We start from the raw sequence: 26,103 nt of genomic DNA on the forward strand, positions 1-26,103 counted from the left end.
GGAAGGCGAGGAAATGGATTCCCTCCAGGCCTCCGGAAGGAAGCATCCTGCCTGCACCGTGACTTTAGTCCCATCTCAGGGCGAGTCCCATTTTGGACTTCTCCCCCCAGAACTGTGAGGTAATACTTTGTATTGATCTGAGCCAGTGTCAGTAGTTAATTCTTTGCACAGCAGAAGTGGGAAGCTAATCCAGTGAAAATGCTTCTGCTAAAGCCAGGTCAGTAACACGGTGGTATATTCTGGTTCGGGTGGGCTTAGATAAAATATTTAAACTTAAAATAATGTTGGAAGTTTTAATATACATACTTTTGAAACTTCAGTGTTTTTAAAAAAAGACTTTAATGTTCTGGAAAAAATATAAGCTGTAATGTGATTTTGGGGAGGCACTGATCTGGCCCGCCTTGTACTGCTGCCACGGAGCCTGCTTGTTTAAAAATAACTTTCTGTTTTAGAACAGTTTATTTTTTTTCTTTTTTCTCCTTGCAACCCAGGAGGTGGGGGTTGCAGTGAGCCAAGATCATGCCATTGCACTACAGCCTGGGCGACAGAGTGAGGCTCCATCTCAAAAAAAAAAAAAAAAATTGAAGTATCAGATACGTAAAGAAAAGTGCACAATTTTGGTTAGAGATTGATGGATTTTTACCTGAGCATGCATGCTTGTAATGACCCCCTGTACCAAGTATAGAGGAGAATGGGGAGAATGGGGGTGGCGGCAAGAGCAGAGGCTTGACAAGAGTGAGGAGATGACGTCACCTGGCCACACAAGTGAGGAGGGGGCAGGATGGTCTTGGGAAGCAGTGGATGGATTCGAGGCATGCCTTCGAGCGAGAGCAGCCAGGCCTTGCTGATGGCTGGGTGCTGGGTGGGAGGGAAACGGAGGACTCAGAATGACTCAACCCCTTCGCTTAAGCAACTCACACGTGTGGGTTTCTTATAAAAACCTTTTATTTTAGTCTTCTTACCTTAGTCCTTTAAAAATCAAGAGAAGTTGGAACATGAGCCAAGGATGTGGTTTTCCCTAGTCCCAGGTTGGATTAGCCTGTGTCTTAGTTGTTCCTGCATTCGGAGGCCCCATGGCGCTGGGGATGTCCGGAGCATCCCCAAGGGTGGAGTCAGCGGCTGACTGGCTGGTCCGGAGTGGGCAGGGCATGGCCTTGCCCCAGAACTAGGCTAAGTCTGGGCAAATTGGCTTCTTGGCTCATTTGGTCAGAGGTGTGTTTCTCTGAGGCCTGTTTCTTCTTCTCAAAGGAGGAGGAGTTCTGCAATTCGGTGGCCAGGTCAAGTGAATGATTCATGTGTGAAGCTCCTGTGCAGGGAGCCCGCGGGTATGGCCTAGCAGAGAAGTGTGAAGGCGCTGGCCTCGAAGCGGATAGGGAGCCTGGGGCCCTGGCTCTCCTGCACCTGTGACCTCGGTCAGGCATGTGCGTTTGGAGCCTGAGTGTCTGCGTCTGTGAGATGAGCCATTGAGAATTTAACAAGGTGAAGTAGGTGGAGGTGTTTTGCTACCTGAACAGTGCTGTATAGATTGTCCGTACGATTCTGCTCCCCGGGTGTCTCAGGGCAGGGGACCCGTCTTGTTCATCCTTGTGTCTTTAAATTCCTAGCATTGCATCTGGCATGGGGCGGATGATAGCGCAGGGGGTGAACTGCGATCCCAGTGAGGTCAGAGCAGGCTCGCCGTAGGCCGAGGTCATCCCAGTGGGCTTCATGGAGGAGGCGGCACCTGGTCGAGTGGGGTTTTAGGGTTGGAGGTCAGGGCCCTCTCCAGGTACAGGGGAGAGTGCTATGCGTGGTAGGAAGAGAGAGCTAAAAATTAATGTCTATGAGATCTTCATCCAACACACATTTACCGAGCTGTTGCCCCAGGCTAAACAGGCGGTACTCTCTGTGTATTAAAAAAAAAAAAAAAAAATCCCAGGCCAGGTGCAGTGGCTCACACCTGTAATCCCAACACTTTGGGAGGCTGAGGCAGGCGGCTCACCTGAGGTCAGGAGTTTGAGAGCAGCCTGACCAACACGGAGAAACCCTGTCTCTATTAAAAAAAATACAAAATTAGCCGGGTGTGTGGTGGCACATACCTGTAGTCCTAGCTACTGGGGAGGCTGAGACAGGAGAATCGCTTGAACCTGGGAGGCAGAGATTGTGGTGAGCCGAGATCACGCCATTGCACTCCAGCCTGGGCGACAAGTGTGAAACTCCTTCTCAAAAACAAAAAACAAAACAAAACAAAAAACTCCCTTCTTAAGTATGAGCTGTTTCAAACATACACAAAGGAGGACTCGCGTTACCACCTGGTAGACATTTCCACGTGGATTATAAGGTTTCAGGTCTCACTTTCGCTCCTGGAGGGTGCCAAGCGCTGTCCCAGGCCCTGAGGACACATCAGCAAACAGCAGCAGAGGCTCTTACCCTTGTGGGTTTACGGCCTGGCAGGGGAGACAGATGGAGAGCCATAAATCTGATAAGCTACTTATATCGTGTGTCGAAGGCCACAGTAGCATGGAAACAGCACGGGAGGTCAGGAGTTTTAGGGGCAGGTCGGATGAGCCTTCTGAGAAGGGGGCACGTGAGCAGAGATTCGAAGGGGTGAGGAGTTTGACCAGATGGGTAGGAGGGAGCAGCAGGTGCAAAGGCCCTGGGGCAGGAGTGTGGCCACATAGATAGGACAGCAAGTAGGTGGTGGGGCTGGGCTGAGTAACAGAGACAGTGGCTGGATATGAGGCCAGAGAGGACACGGGGGCCAGACCAGGCAGAGGGGCTTGTAGGCCAATGTTCAGACGGTGGCTTGTGTGTTATTTTCAAGAAATAAAATGTCGTCAATGACAGCTAAAGCTTTCCACACGTCCCCAGCTCCCAGCCCTCTCCTGAGATGCTTTGCAGGGTAGCAGGTCTCATTTCCCTGAATGTTTTTCTACATTTCCACGTGGGTTCATCTTCAGAAAGAATATAGAGTAAGATGTCGTGTGTTTGGAAAATTCACATCAAGAGGCCAATGTCAGTTGTTTCTTTCTTTGGCCTTTTCTTCACTCAAGATTTTTTTTTCTTTAAAAATAAAAATTGGGCCGGGTGCGGTGGCTCAAGGCTGTAATCCCAGCACTTTGGGAGGCCGAGGCGGGCGGATCACGAGGTCAAGAGATCGAGACCATCCTGGTCAACATGGTGAAACCCCGTCTCTACTAAAAAAATACAAAAAATTAGCTGGGCATGGTGGCGCGTGCCTGTAATCCCAGCTACTCAGGAGGCTGAGGCAGGAGAATTGCCTGAACCCAGGAGGCGGAGGTTGCGGTGAGCCGAGATGGCGCCATTGCACTCCAGCCTGGGTAACAAGAGCAAAACTCCGTCTCAAAAAATAAAATAAAATAAAATAAAAAATAAAAAAAAAATTGAGGCCAGATGCAGTGGCTTATGCTTGTAATCCAGCACTTTGGGAGGCTGAGGCAAGCAGATCGCTTCAGCTCAGGAGTTCAAGACCAGCCTGGGCAACATAGTGAGACCTCATCTCTACTAAAAGCAAAAAAATAAAAAATAAGAAAATAAAATTAGCTGGGCACGGTGGTGTGTGCTTTATAGTCCCAGCTACTCAGGAGGCTGAGGTGAGAGGATTGCTTGATCCCGGAGGTCGGGAGGCTGCAGTGAGCTGTTTTTGCCTCACTGCACTCCACCCTGGGCAACTGAGTGAGGCTCTGTCTCAAAATAAATACACATAGTGAAATGATTACTACAGCAGACTAACGTATGTATCTCCTCACATAGTTACCTCCTTTTTTTCTTTTTTGAGGCAGGGTCTTGCTCTGTCACCCAGGCTGGAGTGCAGTGGGGTGATCATAGCTCACTGCAATCTCCGCCTCCCAGGCTCAAGCAATTCTCCCACCTCAGCCTCCCGAGTAGCTGGGAATACAGGTGCCTGCCACCGTGCTCGGCTAATTTTTGTAGTTTTAATACAGACGGAGTTTCACCGTGTTGGCCAGACTGGTCTGGAACTCCTGACCTCAAGCAATCTGCCCACCTCGGCCCCTCAAAGTGCTGAGATCACAGGCGCAAGCCACCGCGCCCAGCCCTCTGTTCTTTTTTGAGGTCTGACAATTGTTTTGCTGCTCTCTTGCACACACATGAGAATCTTTCTAGGGCAGAGTTTTCAAACTGTCAGATGTGATCAGATCGTGGGTTGTGAATTGAGTGGGGCGGGTGGGGATCAGCATTATAAGAACAGAATGGAATAGGACGGAATCTCAGGGTGAATAATGGAGTCATAACGTAAGTTGCGCCACTCTTGGGAGGTGAGTGTCCCTTCATGAAGCTTCTGGTGGGCACGCAGGCTGTGGGCCTAGTGCAGCAGGCGCTGGGAAGCTGGTGCTCTGTACCATGTTTTAACAAGGGACCCGCAGACCATGGGGCCCTGCTCACACCTGACTCAGTTAGAAACTGTTCCCGACTCCCCTGTGGTCTGACCCGCGCCCGCCCCGCCCGCTGTGCACGGCCGTCCTGTTTCCAAACATCTTTGCCTGCAGCTGTTTACTTGGATGTCCTAAATTTTGCTCATCTACTGGGAAGTGAGAGCTGCTTTTAATGTGGAGTTAATCTTTCTTTTTAAAATTGGGATTAAGATCCAGTTAACATAAAATTCACCAAAGCCATTTACCAATGTACAGTTTGGTGGCATTTAGTGCATTTGCAAGGTTGTGCAACTGTTCCCGCGATCTACTTCCTAAGCCTTCTCATTACCCCCAGAGGCCACCGTGCACCCATTACGCAGTCACCCATCATTCCCTTCTCCCCAGCCCCTGGCAACCACCAATCTGAGGTCTCTGGATTCACCTATTCTGGGCATTTCACGTAGGTGCAGTCATACACTATGTGTGGCTGTTTGACTGGCTTTTCACTCTGCGTCGTGGTTTTGAGGTTTGCCTATGTGGTAGCGCGTTCAGTCTGCCTTCCTTCTTTTTTTTTTTTTTTTGAGATGGAGTCTTGGTCTGTTGCCCAGGCTGGAGTGCAATGGCACTATCCTGGCTCTCACTGCAACCTTCGCCTCCCGGGTTCAAGCGATTCTCCTGCCTCAGCCTTCCAAGTAGCTAGGATTACAGGTGGCTGCCACCACACCCAGCTAATTTTTATATTTTTGGTAGAGATGGGGTTTCACTATGTTGACCAGGTTGGTCTTGAACTCCTGACCTCAGGTGACCTGCCTGCCTCAGCCTCCCAAAGTGCTGGGATTAAAGGTTTGAGCCACAGCGCCTGGCCATTCCTTTCTTTAAAATTATTTTTTTTTGGCCGGGCACGGTGGCTCACGCCTGTAATCACAGCACTTTGGGAGGCCGAGGCGGGTGGATCACAAGGTCAAGAGATCAAGACCATCCTGGTCAACATGGTGAAACCCCGTCTCTACTAAAAACACAAGAAATTAGCTGGGCATGGTGGCGTGTGCCTGTAATCCCAGCTATTCAGGAGGCTGAGGCAGGAGAATTGCCTGAACCCAGGAGGCGGAGGTTGCGGTGAGCCGAGATCGCGCCATTGCACTCCAGCCTGGGTAACAAGAGCGAAACTCCGTCTCAAAAAAAAAAAAATTTTTTTTTTGGCGCTTTAAATAATTTTTTTTAACGCAATAGTAAACATGCAACCCACACATTCCTTTTTTATGAATGAGGGAGATGCCGAGGAGTGGACAGACCACATTGTGTTCAGCCATTCATCCGCTGACGGACACTTGGGTTGTTTTCGCCTCTGGCCATTGCCAGCAGTGCCGCCGTGCACATTCTTGTAGGTGTTGTTGTTTAAACGCCCACTTTCAGTTCCTTTTGTGTGTATTCTGGGGAGTGGAGTTGCTGGGTCTTACGGTAAGTTTGTGTTTGATCATTTGAGGAACCGTCAGACTGGTTCCACCGTGGCCCGTGGCATCTCCACGTTACACTCCCGCCAGCAATGCACAAAGGTCCCAGTTCCCACACCTTTGCCAATGCTTGTTATTTCCCATGAAAGAGATTCTAGCCATCCAAGTGGGGGGACGTGGTGGCCACTGTGAGTTTGATTTGTATTTCCCTGATGGCGTTGAGCACCTTTTCGTGAGCTTGCTGGCCATTTGTGTATCTTCTGTGGAGAAAGGTCTTTTCAAGTCCTCTGCACATTTGCGGTTAATCTCTTATTTTTAAAATTTTACATTATAGTTTCAAAGCGTTTTAGTGAAGTGTAGCATACATATAGAAAAGCGTACACATAAAGGGAACAGCACCGTACGTTTTTCAGTGAACAGAGTCCCGGCTAGCCAGCGACCAGATCAGGAAGCAGAATTTTCACCCCCTGATCCCCTATTCCCCTGGGCGACCCCTGTTCTGGCTTCTATTGATGCATTGGTCTTGCCTGTTCTAGAGCGTCACATACATGGGATTATATGTTGTGTATGCACGTAACATACCTGCCTTTTGATCAACATGATTGCATTGTATTTTAAAGGTAGCAGTGGTGTTTTTTAGGGTTTATTTGTAACGTAAGCTGCTCTGGAGGTCGCTCCACAGTGGTAGATACAGCATGTCACGGGTACATTGTTGCTGCTGCTGTTTCAGACAGGGTCTTGCTCTGTGGCTCAGACCGTAGTGTGGGGGCATGATCATGGCTCACTGCAGCCTTCAACTCCTGGGCTCACGTGATCCTCCCACCTCAGTCTCCTGAGTAGCTGGGACCACAGATATGTGCCACCATCCTTGGCTAACGCTTTTTGTATTTTTAATAGAGATGGGGTTTCACCATGTTGCCCAGGTAGCATTCCATTGTGTAGATACGTGGCAATTCATTTATCTGTTGATGGATATTTGAGTTGTTTCCATCCATCCAATATGGAAATATCATTCCATATTTGTTTTTGGGGAACATTCAGCCAAGTCACACTCTTAAAGGCTTCCCAGCTTTTGCACGGGCTGTGTTCTCTGCTAGGCACTCCTCCACCATCTTCTTTTCCTAGCAAAGCCCAGCTCATTAAAAAATTCCCAGCTCGGATGTTCACTCCTCCAGGCAGCCTTCCTGGCTGCCTGGGAATGGGCTCCAAGGGTCTGTTTGGCTGGATGGGAGGGAGTGGCGTCCCACAAGGGCTCACCTTGGCATTCTATCCCAGCTTTGTGTTCCAGGGCCATGGTCTTTGACCTTGGGGGTGGTGGGGACAGAATCACAGAATCAGCCATGTTAGGCAACAGGCCACAGCGTCCCCACCACTGTTATCTAATCAGCTGCCTGGTCTAGCGTGGTAGAAAAAAGCCATCCTTCTGATCAAAAGCAGGGCAAAGTTCATCCCTTAACCCAGGTGGAGGTAGGGCAGAGGAGGAAGGGTCACTTCAGGACTGCATGGCTGACCCTCCGATGCCCGGGGTCTTCAGACCTTGTTGGAAGCACTTTACCTCCACGGATTCACTCCAACCTCACAGCAGCCCACAAGGCGATACTCTCCTGTGCCCATTGTATGGGTGTGGAAACTGAGACTTGGAGAAGGTCAGTGACTCATCCCTGGTCACCCAGTTGGATGGAGCTGCGCTGGGTCTCTGAAGATTCCCTTTGGGCAGTGCTAGATGAATGTGCTGAAACCCAGGGCCCCAAAGCCTCTTGTGTTAGAGAGAGAGAGAGAGAGAGAGAGAGAGCGAGAGAGAGAGAGAGATGGACATGCAGCTGGATCCTGTGACTCCTTGGTTTAGCCCCGACTCATCTTCAGAACCGGCCAAGCCGGCCAGGGGAGGAGGAAAGCATGGTGGGATTCCAAAGGAGAAAGACGTCTCTGGCCCAGTGGCCTCCGCTGAGAAACCAGGTGGGAAACGGAGGCCACAAAGGGGAACTGAGGCTGTGTGCGTGAGTGTGTGTGTGTGTGTGTGTGTGTGTGTGTGTCTGTGTGATGAAGTCTCCTCTGTTGCCCAGGCTGGAGTGCAGTGGTGATCACAAATCACTGCAACCTCTGCTTCCTGGGCTCAAGCCATCCTCCCACCTCAGCCTCCCAAGCAGCCGGGACTATAGGCACCCACCACCATACATGGTTGGTTTTTGTATTTTGTTTTGTTTTGAGATGGAGTCTCGCACTGCCACCCAGGCTGTAGTGCAGTGGCGTGATCGCGGCTCACTGCAATCTCCGCCTCCTGGGTTCAAGCAATTCTCCTGCCTCAGCCTCCTGAGTAGCTGGGACTACAGTGCCACCATGCCCACCTAATTTTTTTGTATTTTCTAGTAGAGACGGGGTTTTACCATGTTGGCCAGGATGGTCTCGATCTCCTGACCTTGTGCTCTGCCCGCCTAGGCCTCCCAAAGTGCTGGGATTACAGGCATGAGCCACTGCGCCTGGCCGGTTTTGTATTTTTTGTAGTGATGGGGTCTCCATGCTCAGGCTGGTCTTGGACTCCTGGGCTTAAGTGATCCTCCTGCCTCTGCCACTCAAAGTGCTGGGATTCCAGGTGCGAGGCACCACCGCGCCGGGCCGCGTTCTGCTTTTTAAAAAAGCAGCTTTAGGCCGGGCACGGTGGCTCACGCCTGTAATCCCAGCACTTTGGGAGGCCGAGGCGGGTGGTTCACGAGGTCAAGAGATCGAGACCATCCTGGTCAACATGGTGAAACCCCGTCTCTACTAAAAATACAAAAAATTAGCTGGGCATGGTGGCGCGTGCCTGCAATCCCAGCTACTCAGGAGGCTGAGGCAGGAGAATTGCCTGAACCCAGGAGGCGGAGGTTGCGGTGAGCCGAGATCGCGCCATTGCACTCCAGCCTGGATAACAAGAGCGAAACTATGTCTCAAAAAAATAATAATAATAAATAAATAAAATAAATAAATAAAAATTAAAAAGCAGCTTTATTAAGGTGTGATTGATATAAAACAATGGTGCATATTGGATGTATGCAGTTTGATGGGCTGGTGTGTGTTCCCTGGGAAACCCGCCCCCGGGATCCAGGTGCCACACGGATCCGTCACCTCCACAGCTCCCTCCCGCCCCCCTCCTGCTGGTGCTCTGTGGTGGGAACACAGATTCGCACTCTATTCCCTGGATACGTTTTCTAGGGTTCTGGATTTTGATGCTGTGTTTTCTATGGGGGGAGCACCAGCAGCTGGACGGGCAGGCCTGGGGGTGAGGAGACTACCTAGACCACGCAGCCGGATGTGTGCCCCAGGTTGGAGAAGGGGCCTGGGCTGTGGTGAGCAGGGTCCCCAGTGCTGCCGGGTCTGTCCCAGACAGAGGGACCCCAAGTGCATGGGCCTCGAGGCTGGGTGAAGGCCAGGGCAGAAGGAAGGGCTGGGTGATTGGGGCCTGAGAGCTGGAAGGGGCTGGAGCTGGTGCCGGTGGGCTGTGGTCACATGGGGTGGCAGGAGCCGCCATTGGGTGGGGAGGGTGTTAGTGACAGGGCAGGACTGCTCTTTGATCCAGCTCATATACCACCTCCCCCAGGAAGACCTCCGGGACTCCTCAGTGCCCTCCAACTATTGGCTGAATTGTGCCTCAGTTTCCTAATCTGTAACATGGGGGTAATAATAGTGGCAGTCTCAAAGAGTCATGGTGCTGTTCAGAGGATGAGAACACAGTCAAGTGAGTAGCATCACCTGGTGCTCGGCGCTACTCAGAAATGCTCACTTCTGTTACCTCATTAATAGGCGTTTGTGTCACCTTCATTTGCACCTATGGGCTGCTCAGGCCATAAGATGCTTCTCTGGTGCTCGCAGCTGGGCAGGAAGACACGTGTATCAGTAAACAGTTGTGGCACTTGAAGGCAAGTCTCAACTCCTGATTTTTCCAAGAGAACTTTGAAATCCAGATTTTACATTACATCTTGCAGTTTCTTGACAAGGAATTCAGCTTCTTCATTTGCACGCCACTTAGTCAAACTAGACACAACTATAGCTACAGTGTCACCGGCTCCATTGTACAGATGGGAACATTGAGGTTCAGAGGGACCGACTTGCCCAAATGGCCCTGTGGAGTGCCACTCGGGGTCTGGCTGCCTCCAGATCTGCTCCTTCCAGGGGACGTGGGGCTGGGCCTGACTGGCCAGCTCGGCTGTCCACCTCCTGCAGAGTCTCTGCCTATTGGTTCTGGCTGTCTCAGATCAATGGGGTGGCTGTCTTTGTCCTGGAAGTATATGTTCAAAATAGGGTGGACCGCGATGCAGCCGCCTGGCTGTCTGGCTTTGCAACGTCAGCTCTAATCTGATGGGCTGGGTCACTCCTCCCAGCTCTGATGGGGTGTGGGCACCGAGGGGCCCGAGAGAGGTTGAGGGTGGGGATCGGGTGGACTGGGGGGAGCTCCCTGTGTCGCTGGGGCAATGAATTGTAGATCTAGAGGAGCAAAGCTGGGAGAAGACTCCAAGTGGACCCCAGGTGTGTAAACTGCGATCCCTTTAAGAAAATCACGTTTTTGCAGTTTTTAAGTCAGGAGATTTCATATATATTTCTGTACTTCTGGTTTTCATGGAAAGCTTCTGCGTTCTCATCTTCCTCTGACTCCTCCCCGACTGGCTCACTCAGCGCACAGGCAGGCTCCCTCCCAGTCTCCCCACCGCAGGAGGGCCTTTGCGCGGGCTGTGGCCGCTGTGGAACGCCACCCCTTTCTAGCTTTGTGAGCGCCCTTCCTCACGGCCTTCTGTATTGATTTTGGTTCTAGTTTGTGTTTCTTTCTTTCTTTCTCTCTGTCTTTCCTCTTTCTTTCTCTCTCTTTCTTTCTGTCCTCCTTTCCTTCTTCCTTCTTTCCTTTCTCTCTTTCCTCTTTCTCTCTTTCTCTTTCCCTTTCTTTTTGAGACACAGTATTACTCTGATACCCAGGCTGGAGTACAGTGGCACCATCACAGCTCACTGCAGCCTCGACCTCCTTGGCTCCAGTGACCTCAGCCTCTCAGGTCGCTGGGACTACAGGTGTGCAGCACTATGCTCAGCTAATTTTTTAAAAATTATTTTTTATAGGCCAGGCATGGTTGCTCATGCCTGTAATCCCAGCACTTTGGGAGGCCGAGGTGGACGTGGCACTTGAGGTCAGGAGTTCAATACCAGCCTGGCCAACATGGTGAAACCCTGCTTCTATTAAAAAAAAAAAAATTAGCCCGGCATGGTGGTGGGTGCCTGTAATCCCAGCTACTCGGGAGGCTGAGGGAGGAGAACTGCTTGAACCCGGGAGGCAGAGGTTGCAGTGAGCTGAGATCGCACCACTGCACTCCAACCTGGGTGACAGAGCAAGACTTCCTCTCAAAAATAAAATGAAATAAAATATAAAAAAACATATACAAAAAATTAGCTGGACATGGTGGCAGGGGCCTGTGGTCTCAGCTACTCAGAAGGCTGAAGTAGGATAATTGCTTGAACCCAGAGGTGGAGGTCACAGTGAGCTGAGATCATGCCACTGCACTCCAGCCTGAGTGACAGAGTGAGACTCCATCTCAAAAAAGAAAATAAATAAATAAATAAAATTATTCTTTATAGACACAGGGTCTTGCTATGTTACCCAGACTGGTCTCAAACTCCTGGGCTCCAGTGATCCTCCTGCCTCGGCCTCCCAAAGTTCTGGGATTACAAGCATGAGCCACAGTGCCTGGCCTACATTTCACTTACGTGATGACTCTGTCTCAAATCCTGGCCTCTCCGCAGTCCCTGCTGTGTTTTCTCTGTGCTCTGTTGCATAGCATGCATTTTACGTGAGTCGTTTGGTGCCTACCTTTCCCCTGCTACGGTAAAGCCCAACATAGCAGGGTCCTGGCCACTGTCCCATCACGTGGGGTCCCTGGCACGTGGTAGTGCTCAGTGCCTGTTTGTTGAATGAATGAATGACCCACCTGGCTGCATGGAGCCCATGTTCCTGCATGGGGCCATTCGTTGCCCTGAGCTCGCACCCCCTGTAGATGGTGCGTGGGCCCCTGTTTACCACAGTCCCGTGACTGGTGTCACCTGTTGCTGTTACGACGTATTTTAAGAAGCGTTGTGACAGCGTGACTCGGCTGCTGGTTTAATTCCCTAAGCTCCAGGTGCGACAGCCTCAGGTGTGAGGGGCTTTCCCGACACCTCCTATCCGGATCCCCCGCCGAGAGGCCCCTCCCCTGGCCTGCTCGGGCAGCTGTTCCGGAGCCTCCTAGTGGGGCGTGGGGCCCTCGTCACTCTAGTCACTGGCTTACTTCTCCCGTCCCCTGCAGAACGTGCGCATAGACCCCAGTAGCCTGTCCTTCAACATGTGGAGGGAGATCCCCATCCCCTTCTATCTCTCCGTCTACTTCTTCAACGTCATGAACCCCAGCGAGGTCCTGAACGGCGAGAAGCCGCAGGTGCAGGAGCGCGGGCCCTATGTGTACAGGTGAGGCTGGGCCCAGGGAGGGCGGAGGGGCCGGCTGAGGCTGGGCAGGGGAGGGGTCTCAGAGTGGACGGGAGGGGGAGGCTGCTGGCTGAGCCCCAGAGATTGTTCCAGGAGCAGGCAAGGTGTAGACGGGGGAAGTACTTACTAGTCCTGGAGAGGGGAAGGTTTTTTTTGTTTGTTTTTTTAGAGATGGGATCTTGCTATGTTGCCCAGGCTGGTTTTAAAGTCCTGGGCTTAAGCGATCCTGCTGCCTCAGCCTCTCAAAGTGCTGGGATTACAGGTGTGAGTCACCAGACCTTGCCTAGAGAAGTTCTTTATGGAGCAGGGAGGGACCAATGGTGTGGGTCTGGGTGGAGGGTGCATGTGTGAGAGACAGACAGACACACACACACACAAACACACACGCACACACGCACACACGCACGACCAGGAGCAGGGACCTACCCCCCGAACTCTGTCTGGGCCAGAGGACTGGGTAGGCCAGCACAGGAAGGGGTCAGCTGTTTGTGGAACACGCTGGCTGAGGGACCAGAGTCATGCCTTTGCTTTCTGCTTGCTCGGTACCTGGCTGTGGCCAGGGGAAGTGACTTCCCCACTCTGAGCCTCAGTGTGCTTGTCTGCAGACTGGGGAGACATAAGAGCCCCTTCCTGGGGTCATCAGGACACTCAGGATGCACTTGGAACTGTGAGACAGCTGGCGGGGCTGCATAGGCGTGCTCCAAGTGGATGTGCCTGTTACAACGCCCTTACCATCCTCCACCCCCCTACCTTCCCTTCCCCTCCACTACCACAGCCCCCCACCTTCCCCTCCCCTCCACCACCACAGCCCCCCACCTTCCCCTCCCCTCCACCACCACAGCCCCCCACCTTCCCCTCCCCTCCACCACCACAGCCCCCCACCTTCCCCTCCCCTCCACCACCACAGTCCCCCACCTTCCCCTCCCCTCCACCACCACAGCCCCCCACCTTCCCCTCCCCTCCACCACCACAGCCCTCCACCTTCCCCTCCCCTCCACCACCACAGCCCCCCACCTTCCCCTCCCCTCCACCACCACAGCCCCCCACCTTCCCCTCCCCTCCACCACCACAGCCCTCCACCTTCCCCTCCCCTCCACCACCACAGCCCTCCACCTTCCCCTCCCCTCCACCACCACAGCCCTCCACCTTCCCCTCCCCTCCACCACCACAGCCCTCCATCTTCCCTTCCCCTCCACCACCACAGCCCTCCCTCTTCCCTTCCCCTCCACCACCACAGCCCCCCACCTTCCCCTCCTCTCCACCACCACAGCCCCCCACTTTCCCCTCCCCTCCACCACCACAGCCCTCCACCTTCCCCTCCCCTCCACCACCACAGCCCCCCACTTTCCCCTCCTCTCCACCACCACAGCCCCCCACCTTCCCCTCCCCTCCACCACCACAGCCCCCCACCTTCCCCTCCCCTCCACCACCACAGCCCCCCACTTTCCCCTCCCCTCCACCACCACAGCCCTCCACCTTCCCCTCCCCTCCACCACCACAGCCCCCCACTTTCCCCTCCCCTCCACCACCACAGCCCCCCACCTTCCCCTCCCCTCCACCACCACAGCCCCCCACCTTCCCCTCCCCTCCACCACCACAGCCCCCCACCTTCCCCTCCCCTCCACCACCACAGCCCTCCCTCTTCCCTTCCCCTCCACCACCACAGCCCCCCACCTTCCCCTCCTCTCCACCACCACGGCCCTCCATCTTCCCCTCCCCTCCACCACCACAGCCCCCCACCTTCCCCTCCCCTCCACCACCACAGCCCTCCATCTTCCCCTCCCCTCCACTACACCCCCATCTTCCCCTCCCCTCCACCACAGCCCTATCTTCCCCTCCCCTCAACCACCCCCCACCTTCCCCTTCCCTCCACCACAGCCCCCCACCTTCCCTTCCCCTCCTCCATACCCTCCCACCTTCCCCTCCTCCATACCCCTACCTTCCCCTCCTCCATCACAGCCCCCCACTTTCCCCTCCCCTCCACCACACCTCCCCACCTTCCCCTCCCGTCCTCCATACCCCCACCTTCCCCTCATCCATACCCCCACCTTCCCCTCTTCCACCACAGCCCCCCACCTTCCCCTCCTCTCCTCCATACCCCTCAACTTCCCCTCCCCTCTACCACAGCCCCCTACTTTCCCCTCCCCTCCTTCACACCCCCCTACCTTCCCCTCCCCTCTCCTCTGCCACAGCCCCCCCATCTTCCCCTCCCCTCCACCACACCCCCCACCTTCCCCTCCTCCACCACAGCCCACCATTTTCCCATCCCCTCCTTCATACCCCACCCCTGCACCTTCCCAGTTCACAGGCAGAGGAGCGGGGGCTCAGAGAGGAGAGCTGACTTGCCCCCGGCACACGGTGTTCCAGGGATGGGGTGGGCGGAGCATGTTCCCGCTGTTGGAGGCGCGCTGTTTGGTTCTGGGAAAGCCAGGATGAAAAGCCAGCCAATGTGCCTGAGGTTTGGGAGTCAGAAACATGGGTCAGCTGCTGTATTCACCCATTCACTCATTCATTCATTCACTTCACTCATTCACTCATTCATTCACACATTCACTCATTCATTCACGCATTCACTCGTTCATTTAACAAATGTTTATTGAGCATCTACTAGGTGTTGGCTGCTGTTCTAAGCAAAGGGAACCCAGCAGAGGACAGAATGGGCATAAATGCCAAAGCTCTGTATACTCCTTCATTCTGTGAGCACTGACCGAATGCCTCCTGTGTGCCGGGGCGCAGGCAGACCAAGGCCCTGCGTCACCGAGCCGATGTTCTGATGGGGAGAGTAAATGAGTGGACCAGTAAGGGGAAATCAGGCAGCCGTGTTGTGCAGAGCAAACAGTGTGCAGCCGGAGTGCAGGAGGGAGCTCGGTCTGACCGGAGGGGTGGGAGCAGCTCTGCAAAGGGGCACTCCCTGCACCCGGATGGTGGGAAGAGGGCTTGGAGATGAGTCCCGGGCAGAGCGTGTGCAAAGGCCTGAAAGCCGGGAACAAAAGCCTGTGCATCTGGGTTTATGCGGGAAGGAGGCAGTGGAGAGATAAGGCCTGAGCCTTGCTGAGGGCCTCAGAGGCTGAGTTAGGAGCCTGATTTTAACCTGCATGCAAGTGGGCTTGTGGTCCAGAGCACGGCATGATCTGATTTCCACTTTCTTTTTTTTTGAGACAGAATTTCGTTCTGTTACCCAGGCTGGAGTGCAGTGGCGTGATCTCAGCTCACTGCAACCTCCGCCTCCTGGGTTCAAGCAATTATCCTGCCTCAGCCTCCTGAGTAGCTGGGACTACAGGCACGTGCCACCACACTCGGCTAATTTTTGTGTTTTTGGTAGAGACAGGGTTTCACCAAGTTGGCCAGGATGGTCTTGAACTCCTGACCTCAGGTCAGCCTCCCAAAGTGCTGGGATTACAGGCGTGAGCCGCCATGCCCGGCCTGATTCCCACTTTTCAAAGATTCTTCTGGATGGTGGAGAATGGCTTGCGGAGGCGGGAGATCATAATGACGGCGGCAGCGACAGTCACGCCGCTGATGTTTGCCTCGTGGTTTCTCTGCGCCCGGGCTGTGTTGGTTGCTTTAGGTGGATCTGATTGTTTAATCCCCACAGGCACCCCCTGAAGTGGGGCTTGTGATTACTCCATTTTTTTTTTTTTTTTTAATGTTTTTTGAGATGGAGTCTCGCACTGTTGCCTGGACTGGAGTGCAGTGGTGCGATCTCTGCTCACTGCAGCCTCTTCCTCCCGGGTTCAAGCGATTCTTCTGCCACAGCCTCCCAAGTAGCCGGGATTACAGGCTCCCACCAGCACGCCTGGTTAATTTTTTGTATTTTTTAGTAGAGATGGGGTTTCACTCTGTGGGCCAGACTCTCGAACTCCTGACCTCGTGATTCGTCCACCTCGGCCTCCCAGAGTGCTGGGATTACAAGCATGAGCCACCTAGCCCAGCGATTGCTCCATTTTGTAGATGGAGAGGTGATGACCGTGCTGGGTGAGGAAGCGCAGAACGAGGCCAGTTGGGTGGCGGCACCGTGTCCCACAGTGGGCAGGCGGGGGAGGGACAGGCTTGGCAGAGGGGCTGAGCTCGGCTTTGGCCGTGGGGCGGGAGGTGTACACAGAGGTCCGTCCCATGCAGTGGTGGGCCGGGCATCTGACCCACCGGCTTCCCCCACAGGGAGTTCAGGCACAAGACCAACATCACCTTCAACGACAACGACACCGTGTCCTTTCTCGAGTACCGCAACTTCCAGTTCCAGCCCTCCATGTCCCACGGCTCGGAGAGCGACTACATCGTCATGCCCAACATCCTGGTCCTGGTGAGGCTGCCCCGTGGCCCCCGCCGCCTGACACCCTGGCCTCGTACCCTGAATCTCCTCCCGCCTGCCCCTGGCGCAGAGAGCGGTCCCTGAGGTGGTCGGAGCGTGAGGACTCACGTCTGTGGGTGGCTCTTGCCCCGTGCTGTTTCCACCACCTCCGGTGGGTTCTGAGGTTCCCAGGTGGGTCCAGCTGTCTCTGGTTTGGAAGTCCTGGCCGAAATATTTTTTTTTTTCCTTTTCAATTTGCGCTTCTGAGATCTCCAAAAGGAGCTGTCTTGCTGGGGGCTGAGCCATGTGCCCGCCTCTGGGACTGGGGCTGGAGTTCACTTGGCCTGAGTCCTGTGGGGTACACGGGGGAGAAGGGGCTCTCAGGAGCACGTGGTCCTGGCACTGGAGGAGCAGAGGGTGGTTCTGGTGTCGCGGATGCCCCACGAGGCCACTCCAGGGGTCTCCTGCACCCCAACATTTCCTTTCATGGGCTCTTGGCCGTGAGACCCAGCAGGGGCTGAGGGAGGATGGGCCAGCCACGTCCAGCCTCTGACACGTGTCCCTTGGCCTTGCAGGGTGCGGCGGTGATGATGGAGGACAAGCCCATGAGCCTGAAGCTCATCATGACCTTGGCGTTCAGCACCCTCGGCGAGCGCGCCTTCATGAACCGTACTGTGGGGGAGATCATGTGGGGCTACAGCGACCCCCTCGTGAACCTCATCAACAAGTACTTTCCCGGCACCTTCCCCTTCAAGGACAAGTTCGGGTTATTTGCTGAGGTACGTGCGGCCTGCTGAGAAGCCAAAGTTTCAGGCCTGTGTCCTGTCTTCTCCAACACAGCCTGGACACCGGTCACCAGCTCTCCTTGTAGCTGGCTGGGGGTGTAGGGGCTGTGGGTTGTAAGTGGCAGAGAACCTGACTCAAACTGGCTTAAGTGAAATGAGTGTTGGGGCTCATAGAACTGAAAATGCTAGGGGTGGATTCAGGTACAGCTTGATCCAGGCTCAAATGATGTGACTGGGCCTTACCTTAGCAAATTGGAGCCTTTGCTGGAAGAAGTGGGCACGACTGCTGGGGAGTCAGATCACAGGCCGACTCTTAATCTTAACTCCTGACAACCTGGTAGGGTCACTGATTGGGCTTCTGAGGCAACATCTCGTCCATGTAGGGTCTGACCCTGACCTTGGCTCCCTCACTGCAGGTTTCAGTGAGTCCTCAGGACTGCTCCAGCCTCAGCCATCTCGTTGGCCTCTGCTGGTCAGGGTAGAGTGCTGAGGGGTGTATTGCAGTGCTGCACGTGATACATGCTCAGTACATTTATGTCAAGGGTGATGGACTCCTGTCATGTGGGTAAATTGGCAAGTTTGGGGTAAGAGGCATGATTCTATAAAAGCAGCTTGTAAATCCTGAAGTGCTTTGCAAATGAAAGTTATTACAAAGTCACTAGTTTAGTATGATCTACATTTAGTAGATTTAGTTTAGTATAATCTACGTTTGACCGCCTGTAATGAAAACCTCACAAGAACAGTCTAGCGGTAGGCCGTTCAGTGTTAGCATGGTGGCTTCATGGTCTTAAGTGATCTGGAAGTCTTCTACTTCAGATGTAGTTTTCATCTTCAAGATGACCTCATGGTCCAAGTTGGCTGCTGGAGTGCCAGCTATCACATCACATTCCAGGCAGCACAGCAGGAAGGAAGTGGTGGGGCTTTGGGGAGCAGATGGAGGAACTGGGGCTAAAACAGCATGTCCCAGCTGCCTCCTTCTTAGGGAGGGAGAAAACCAACGCCCACTGACTTTCTATTGGCCAGAACGGAGTCACGTGGCCACACCTAGCTCCAGGGGAAGCTGAAAATGGGGTAGCCTTTTCAGTGGGTGTGCTGGTGCTGTGAGTATGGTTTGGGCTTTGTTATGAGGGAGAAAGGAGAGAGTGGACTTCGGGTAATAACTGGCAGTTTCTGATGCCCTGTGTCCATGATAATGATCATTTAAGGATCCTGGTGGGTGAGCATTTATTTTTTTATTTTTTATTTTTAAGGCGTAGTCTCACTCTGTCGCCCAGGCTGGAGTGCAGTGGCGTGATCTTGGCTCACTGTAACCTCTGCCTCCCGGGTTCAAGCTGTTCTTTTGCCTCAGCCTCCTGAGTAGCTGGGACTAGAGGTACCTGCCACCACCTTGGCTAATTTTTTCTATTTTTAGTACAGATGGGGTTTCACCATATTGGTCAGGCTGGTCTCAAACTCCTGACCTTGTGATCCACCCGCTTCGACCTCCCAAAGTGCTGGGACTACAGGTGTGAGCCACCTCACCTGGCCAGCATTTGTTAATAATAACAGTAATAATGAAAATAGAGACCAGCATTTCGCACGCTTCCTGTGGCCAGGCACCGCCCCTGCCCTTCTGCACAGAAGCCCCCTTACTGCTCCCCTTGTAGTGGCTCTGGTTATTCCTGGCTCCACGTGGGCAGGTGACAGAGACACATGGGAGGCCGAGCCAGGGCCTCGTGCTGGGTCCTGTCTGGAAGGTCTGTGATGCGGGCAGCCCCTCGGCCGGCTGACCCTGGTGGAGCACCTCAGTGTGCTCCGCCCTGCACAGCACTTCTAGATCTTTCCTTCCAGTCACTCATACCATTTTGTGCTTTGCATGTCCTTGGGATTAGAAACCAGCTTCTGGGAGATGCCCTCAGAGCATCAGAGCCTGGGCCCTACTTCAAGAAATGCTCCATTAACTCTGAGAGGTTAGACCGGGTCAGGCTGTGCTGCTGCGACAAGCAGCCCCAGAATCTCCAAGGCTCAGAACAGCCGAGACTGCCTCCTTGCACTCCACGTCCAGTGTGGGTGACTGGGGCACCCTCGCTTGTGATGGTCACTTGGGGACCGAGGTCGAGGGAGGCTCCGTCTTGACACATACCTCCTCGGCGGCCCAGTGAGAGGCGTGTACACAGTCCTTAAAGCGTCCCCCCAGGTGACATGCCACTTCTCCTTTTTCATTGTTCCGGGAGCTGACCTGGCTATGTCCTATTTTACGCTGGGGTGGGGTGTGGTGGGAGTGATCCGCCGTTCACCTGGGAGGAAAGCCGACTTTCCCGGAGCTGGGAAGGGAGGGTGGAAAATTGCAGCCACTGGAACCCAGGACCGTCCCTCCTAGGAAGCCCCCAAGCCTCCTCTCGGTCCCCAGACACTGGGCCTGTGGCAGTGAACCGGATGCCAGGGGCTCTGTCCTTCTGGTGGCGGGGAGGAGAGCCCAGCCTAGGATGTCAGACCAGGCCGGCTCAACGGCTGGCCTGAGCCTTAACCATGCTGTTCCCTGCTGTGTCTGCAGCTCAACAACTCCAACTCTGGGCTCTTCACGGTGTTCACGGGGGTCCAGAACATCAGCAGGATCCACCTTGTGGACAAGTGGAACGGGCTGAGCAAGGTGAGGGGCGAGAGGCGAGGGCCCCTGTCGCCGGGGAGAGGGGAGGGTGGGCCGGGCCGCACGGGGACGGCAGGGACCACAGGGCCCCTTCTTCCTTTATCATGAAGAGGGTGCTGGGAGGATGAACACTCTTGGAGTTGGAGGAGGGAGTTTACCTCTGGGTAAAGCTTGACCAGCCAGAGGGGCAGGGAGGGTTAGTGGTTAGTGACTGCTCACTGAGACTTGGTGTCTGCTGGGGATGGAGTGCTTTCTTCTTTTCAATTCTTTTCTTACAAAATGTTTTGAAATATTACACTAGAACACAGAAGACGTTCACATAACAAAATAAAACGAGAGAGAGAGAGAAGTGCCCTTAGTATCCCCTCGCCCCCCTCCCCTCGCCCCGGAGGAAGCTCACAGTTAGCAGTTTGGGATCTATTCTTCCCGTCCGTTTTTATTCATGTGCACGCCCGTGTGTACACAGAGAAACATGGCATTTTTTCTTCTTTGCACCTCGTGAAATCATACTGCATGCATTGTTTTGCAACTTGCTTTTTTCACCTTCGTGACCTTTTCTGAATATGTGTGAAAATGATTGTGCAGGTACCCACTACCTGCTCCCCATGGCAGTTACTGCAAAGACCCTGAGGGCTGGGACAAAATGTACCTGAGCCAGTGCCCAGAGTGGCAAAAATCACCATCTGCAACCGGCGGTACCCACGCATGGTAGCTAGAGTTCACGTTCACTGTGGCTTGTATATTTCAGCGTGCTACGTGTGCGCGTGGTATCAACATTCTCGTGGTACGGAAGATTGGAAAGGGAGCAGTCGGTTTTATCTCGCTGCCCAGAGGCAGTTTACCTGATAGGTTCTGCTTTGGGGTGCCCAGTGGTGGCCACCGTTATGGTTTTCAGTAGTTTGCCGATTCCTAACCCCATCTGTTTTTAGGAGGTGCCTGTTGACTTCCACTCTGGGCTGAGCACAGCTGTGCCCCACCTCTCACCTTGCCTGTTCACCACGCCTCTTGCCAGATTCAGGCTGGAGATACGGGTGATAGGCCCATCTTGCAGATGAAAGAACTGAGTCCCTAGCCAAGTTCCACATTCAGGGGTCTGGGGGTAGGCAGCTGTGGTCGGCATTCTCTCCGTCTGTCTACACAGCCTGCCCTCTTCCCACCATGCCAGTATTGGGAATTGAGTGGCCATGTCCGCACCAGGACAAGCAGGATTTGTGGCACCTGAGGGGCCTTATTAAGGGGCCTTGGCCCTACTGAGGGGCCCATCTGATGCTTCCTGCAGGTTGCCTTCTGGCACTCCGATCAGTGCAACATGATCAATGGAACTTCTGGGCAAATGTGGCCGCCCTTCATGACTCCTGAGTCCTCGCTGGAGTTCTACAGCCCCGAGGCCTGCCGGTAATCACTGGGACATGGGGCTTCTGGGCTTCCGGGGCAGCTCATGGCCAAATCCAGAGGCGTTGGCTGTGCACTTGGGAAGCATTTCGACTCATCGTGGGTTTGACTCAGTAGCCCTTGGCACCATCTTGAATTCTCTCTGGCCGCACCACCAATTGGAGAGCAGAACTCCAGCTGCCAGTGCCTCCACTCGGCCCAAAGAGAGGCTGCTGGTGGTGGTTTAGAGCCCGTGGTGCTGGGCCAGGAGGAGGGGGCGGGGCCTGTCAGGGTCGCCGGGGGCCGGGAAATGCAGGCGAGAGGTAGGCTTCCCCTGGCATCTGGCTGGCGGCCCCCGTGACCATCTGGGTGCTGAGATACCAGCTGGCTCTGCGCGGCCCCTTCAGGCTCAGCTCTGCAGCCTGGGAGGCCTGAATGCGTCCCATGGTGTCAGTTGCGGGGTCGGAGTAGACAGTGGGAGCTCCTGCAGCCTTTTCTGGAGGCCTTGCTGTGTCGTGTTCCATTCCGGTCACTCTGGAAAAGTCCTTTACTTGGGAGTTCGCTCACGTGGACCTTGACTTATCCGCCCTCCCAGCAAACCCTGTGAAGCCCTACTGTGTGCCAGGTGCCCCGTAGTGACAGGGTGGGCCAAGTCTCCGTTCCCAGGAGGTTGTGTCCTATCAGGGCAACTCAGGCAAATGGACGAACACCAGAGTGTCAGAGAGTGACAGTGCTTTTGCTCTGTGTGGCCACTTTTTGCTGTAAACTTATTTATTTATTTGTTAAGACAGAGACTCGCTCTGTCACCAGGCTGTAGTGCAGTGGCACGATCTCGGCTCACTGCAACCTCCGCCTCCCAGGTTCAAGAGATTCTCCTGCCTCAGCCTCCCGAGTAGCTGGGACTACAGGTACGCACCACCACGCCTGGCTAAGTTTTGTATTTTTTTTTTTAGTAGAGATGGCGTTTCACCATGTTGGCCAGGCTGGTCTCGATCTCCTGACCTCGTGATCTGCCCATCTCGGCCTCCCAAAGTGCTGGGGTTACAGGCATGAGCCACCTCGCCCAGCCTATTTATTTTGTTTTTTACATATGGGGTCTCGCTATGTTGCCCAGGCTGGTCTTGAACTCCTGGCCTCAAGAGATCCTCCTGCTTCAGCCTCCCAAAATGCTGGGATTGCAGGTGTGAGCCACCATACCTAGCTGACTTTTTAAAAACTGAATTTTAAACTTAGAGAAGAGTTACATGAGAAGTACAAGTGGCCCGCCTCCCCTTCACCCAGGTTTACTAGCCGTGTCTCTTTTGCTGTATCACGCCCCCTGCCCCCTCCTCTCACTGGGTGTCCTTCCTGAACCATCCGAGAGTAGGTTGGAGGCTGCGTGGCACCCTTATGCCCAAATACTCAGTGGGTGTTTTCCAGAAACAAGGACATTTTCTTATATAACCACAATGCTATTATCAAAATGAGGAAATGTGACATTGACATAATAGTATTATCTAAGCTGGCACTTTCCAATCAATCAAAATAGGCAAGGCACACATGCAGTTAAAAATTTTTTAGTAGCTGCATTAATACAAGTAACAAGAAATTAGTGAAATTATTTTGAATAACTTATTTTATTTGACCTCAGATATCAAAAATGTAATCACTTCAAGTGTTATGAGGAGTTTTGGTTGTTTTTTCTGCTAGCAAGTGTTAGAAATCTGGGCTGTATTTCACACTTGCATCCCAGTGTGGACTTGCCCCACGTCAAGGGCGGGATGGGCAGCCACGCAAGAGGAGTGGCTGCCGTGGACAGAGTGGGTAGCACAGTGCATGTTCAAGTTCAGAAGTGCTTTTGAGAAAGTGCAGGAGCGTGAACGGATGGAGGGTGAATGGGGTGGGTTTGGGGGACAGTGCTGCCACCTGAGGAAGTGACAGACAAACTGAGATCTGAAGTCTGATGGATGAAGACACCAGAGAAGACTGTTCTTAGGCAGAGGCAGCAGCTGATGCAAAGGCCCTGGGGCAGGAGGGAGCGTGCTTAGGAACCGCAAGGAGGCCCTGGGCCCAGGAAGGTGCTGAGTAGAGCTAGGCAGGAGCTTGATAAGGACCATGCATCCTAATGGTAGGTTAGACTAGAAAGGTCACCCATTTTCAGGGGCATGATGTATTCTGTTCTTTTTTTAATTTCATAACTTTCAAAAAAGTTTTTTTTAGAGACTGGGTCTCACCATGTTGCCCAGGCTGGTCTTGAACTCCTGGGCTCAAGTGATCCTCCCACTTCGGCCTCCCAAAGTGCTGGGATTACAGGTGTGAGCCATGGTGCCTGGCCTCTGTTCTTTGGTAAAACTCTATCTGGCTGTGGCGAATACATGGGTGTGGGTAGGGAGGCAGAGTCGGAGCAGAGAGGCCAGTTAGGAGGTCCCTTCAGTTACCCGGGCAAGACAGAGGTGGTAGCACCTGTGGGGAGAAGTGGCCGGATCTGGGCAGCCTTTGGCAGGGCCTGGCTCTGGCCACCGGGTCTGGGTGTCCCCTCTCACCTTGTCTGTCCCCTGCAGGTCCATGAAGCTCACGTACAAGGAGCCGGGGGAGTTTGAAGGCATCCCCACCTACCGCTTCGTGGCTCCCAAAACCCTGTTCGCCAACGGGTCCACCTACCCACCCAATGAAGGCTTCTGTCCTTGCCGAGAGTCTGGAATTCAGAACGTCAGCACCTGCAGGTTCAGTACGTGTCGACCCTGTGCTGGGAGGGCTCGAGGGTGGGGCCAGCTGAGTGTTTATCTGCCTCAGGCTTATCTGCCCCAGGCTGTCTGCTTAATCTCTGGCCTCTGTACTCTTGATAATCCCATTAGCCTGAAGATAATGAGGACCGCAGGAAGAGGATCTGAAAAGGAAGAAATGCCATGTCTATTAGTTGCTGCCACAATTAATTTCCATGAACTTGGGCTTAGAGCAGCACACACTTGTTATCTTGCAATTCTGTAGTTCAGAAGTCCGCGTGGGTCTCACCGCGCTCAGATGGAGGAGGCTGCGTTCCTTCTGGAGGCTCTGAGAATCTGGATCTGCCTTTTCCGGCTTCTAGAGGCCCCTCTGGGTTTCTCGGGTCCTGGGCCCTTCCTCCGCCTTTGAGGCCAATAACACAGCACCCTTCTGATCCACCGTGTCCTCGAATCTCTTTCTCTGCCCCCTCTTCCAGTTCTAAGGACCCTTTAGACCACATCATGCTCTCCTGGAAACCCCAGGACAATCTCCCAATCTTGTTTATTTTTATTTTTATTTTTTGAGAAAGAGTCTCAGTCTGTCACCCAGGTTGGAGTGCAGCGGTACCATTTCAGCTCACTGCAACCTCCGCCACCCAGGCTCAAGTGATCCTCCCACCTCAGCCTCCCAAGTAGCTGGGACCACAGGCATGCGCCACCACACCTGGCTAATTCTTTGTATTTTTGGTAGAGATGGGGTTTCACCATGTTGCCCAAGCTGGTCTTGAACTCCTGACCTCAAGCGATTCACCTGCCTTGGCCTCCCAAAGTGCTGGGATTACAGGTTTTTATTTTTTGAGATAAGGTATCACTCTGTAGCCTGGGGCTGGAGTATAGTGGTGCAATTATAGCTCACTGCAGCCTCTACCTCACCGGCTCAAGTGATCCTCCTGCCTCAGCCTCCTGAGTAGCTGGGACCACAGGTGTGAGCCATGATACCTAGCTAATTTTATTTTTGTAAACTTTTTGTAGAGATGTTGTCTCACCGTGTTACCCATGCTGGTCTCAAATGCCTGGCCTCATGTGATCCACCTGCTCTGCCTGTTAAAGCAGTAGGATTACAGGTGGGAGCCACTGTGCCCGGCCTAGCGTCCCGACCTTCAAGGCAGCTGCTGAGCAGGTCCAGTGCCCCTTTGCCCTGTGATCTAACATAGCCATGGGCTCTGGGGCTTAGGGCATGGATATGTCTGGGGGGCTGTTCCTCTGCCCTCCCACACCGTGATTTGGAACTTGAAAGTGAGGCTTGGTGGGAAGGACCCTTCACCCCATTCTGAGATGGAAAGAGGCTGGCGAGGGTCTGTGTGTTGCGTAACATCCTCTCGTTCCGGGGTGTGGGGCGGCCGGGCAGATGGGAGGACTGGTGCTGGCGTGCTGTTTCCTGGCATCGTTGGTGCGTCTCAGTTGTGTGCCAGGCCCCGAGGCGCCCCCGCCTCCAGTTGCTCAGTCTGGACCCTTGGGTGTCAGTTGGATTCCCTGTCCTCACCCAGCTCTTCCAGTGCATCAACATGCCCAGATGGCGTTACCTCCAAGTTGAGTCCTCGCTCCTCCCTCTCCCTCGTCCTCCCAGCCCCCGCTGCATCGTCCAGGCCACAGACACGTCCTTCCTGGTGGTCCAGCCCTTTCAGTAGCCCACCCCGCAATGCAGCGTTGCTGCTGTACCGTCCATCTGCTAGACCATCCAGTGCGGTCACTGCTGGCCTTGTGCGGCTGTTTAAATTGAAATTGATTCAAACAAAATCAAATTAAAAGGCAGTTCCTTGGTTGCACTGGCTGTATGTTAAATGCTCATAAGCCATGTGTGTCTAGCGGCTACCATCTTGGATAGCGCAGGTAGAGAACATTTCCATCATCACAGGAAGTTCTGCAGCATCCAGCAGCAGCAGAGGGATCTTTTAGCAACACAGGTCAGTGTGGTGGCTCACGCCTGTAATCACAATTCTGCGGGAGGCCGAGGCGGGCGGGAGGCCAAGGGTTCAAGACCTCTCTGTACCAAAAA

General features: G+C 53.8%; 1 protein-coding gene across 3 annotated transcripts in view; it reads left to right on the top strand.

Moving 5' to 3' along the window:
• The window catches only part of SCARB1 (scavenger receptor class B member 1), an 82,430-nt gene that overhangs the window by 30,126 nt on the left and 26,201 nt on the right, over nucleotides 1-26,103 (top strand). For all 3 annotated transcript variants that reach the window (XM_021669995.2, XM_021669994.2, XM_021669997.2), the window contains exons 2-7: nucleotides 12,121-12,278; nucleotides 16,455-16,596; nucleotides 17,160-17,363; nucleotides 19,903-19,998; nucleotides 21,275-21,390; nucleotides 23,907-24,073. In XM_021669995.2, coding sequence (XP_021525670.1) covers nucleotides 12,121-12,278; nucleotides 16,455-16,596; nucleotides 17,160-17,363; nucleotides 19,903-19,998; nucleotides 21,275-21,390; nucleotides 23,907-24,073 — 883 coding nt within the window. The remainder of the gene's footprint in view (nucleotides 1-12,120; nucleotides 12,279-16,454; nucleotides 16,597-17,159; nucleotides 17,364-19,902; nucleotides 19,999-21,274; nucleotides 21,391-23,906; nucleotides 24,074-26,103) is intronic.

Source organism: Aotus nancymaae, unplaced genomic scaffold (assembly GCF_030222135.1).
Source record: "Aotus nancymaae isolate 86718 unplaced genomic scaffold, 86718_ANA_hifiasm-v0.15.2.pri h1tg000021l, whole genome shotgun sequence".
Taxonomy (NCBI): Eukaryota; Metazoa; Chordata; class Mammalia; order Primates; family Aotidae; genus Aotus; species Aotus nancymaae.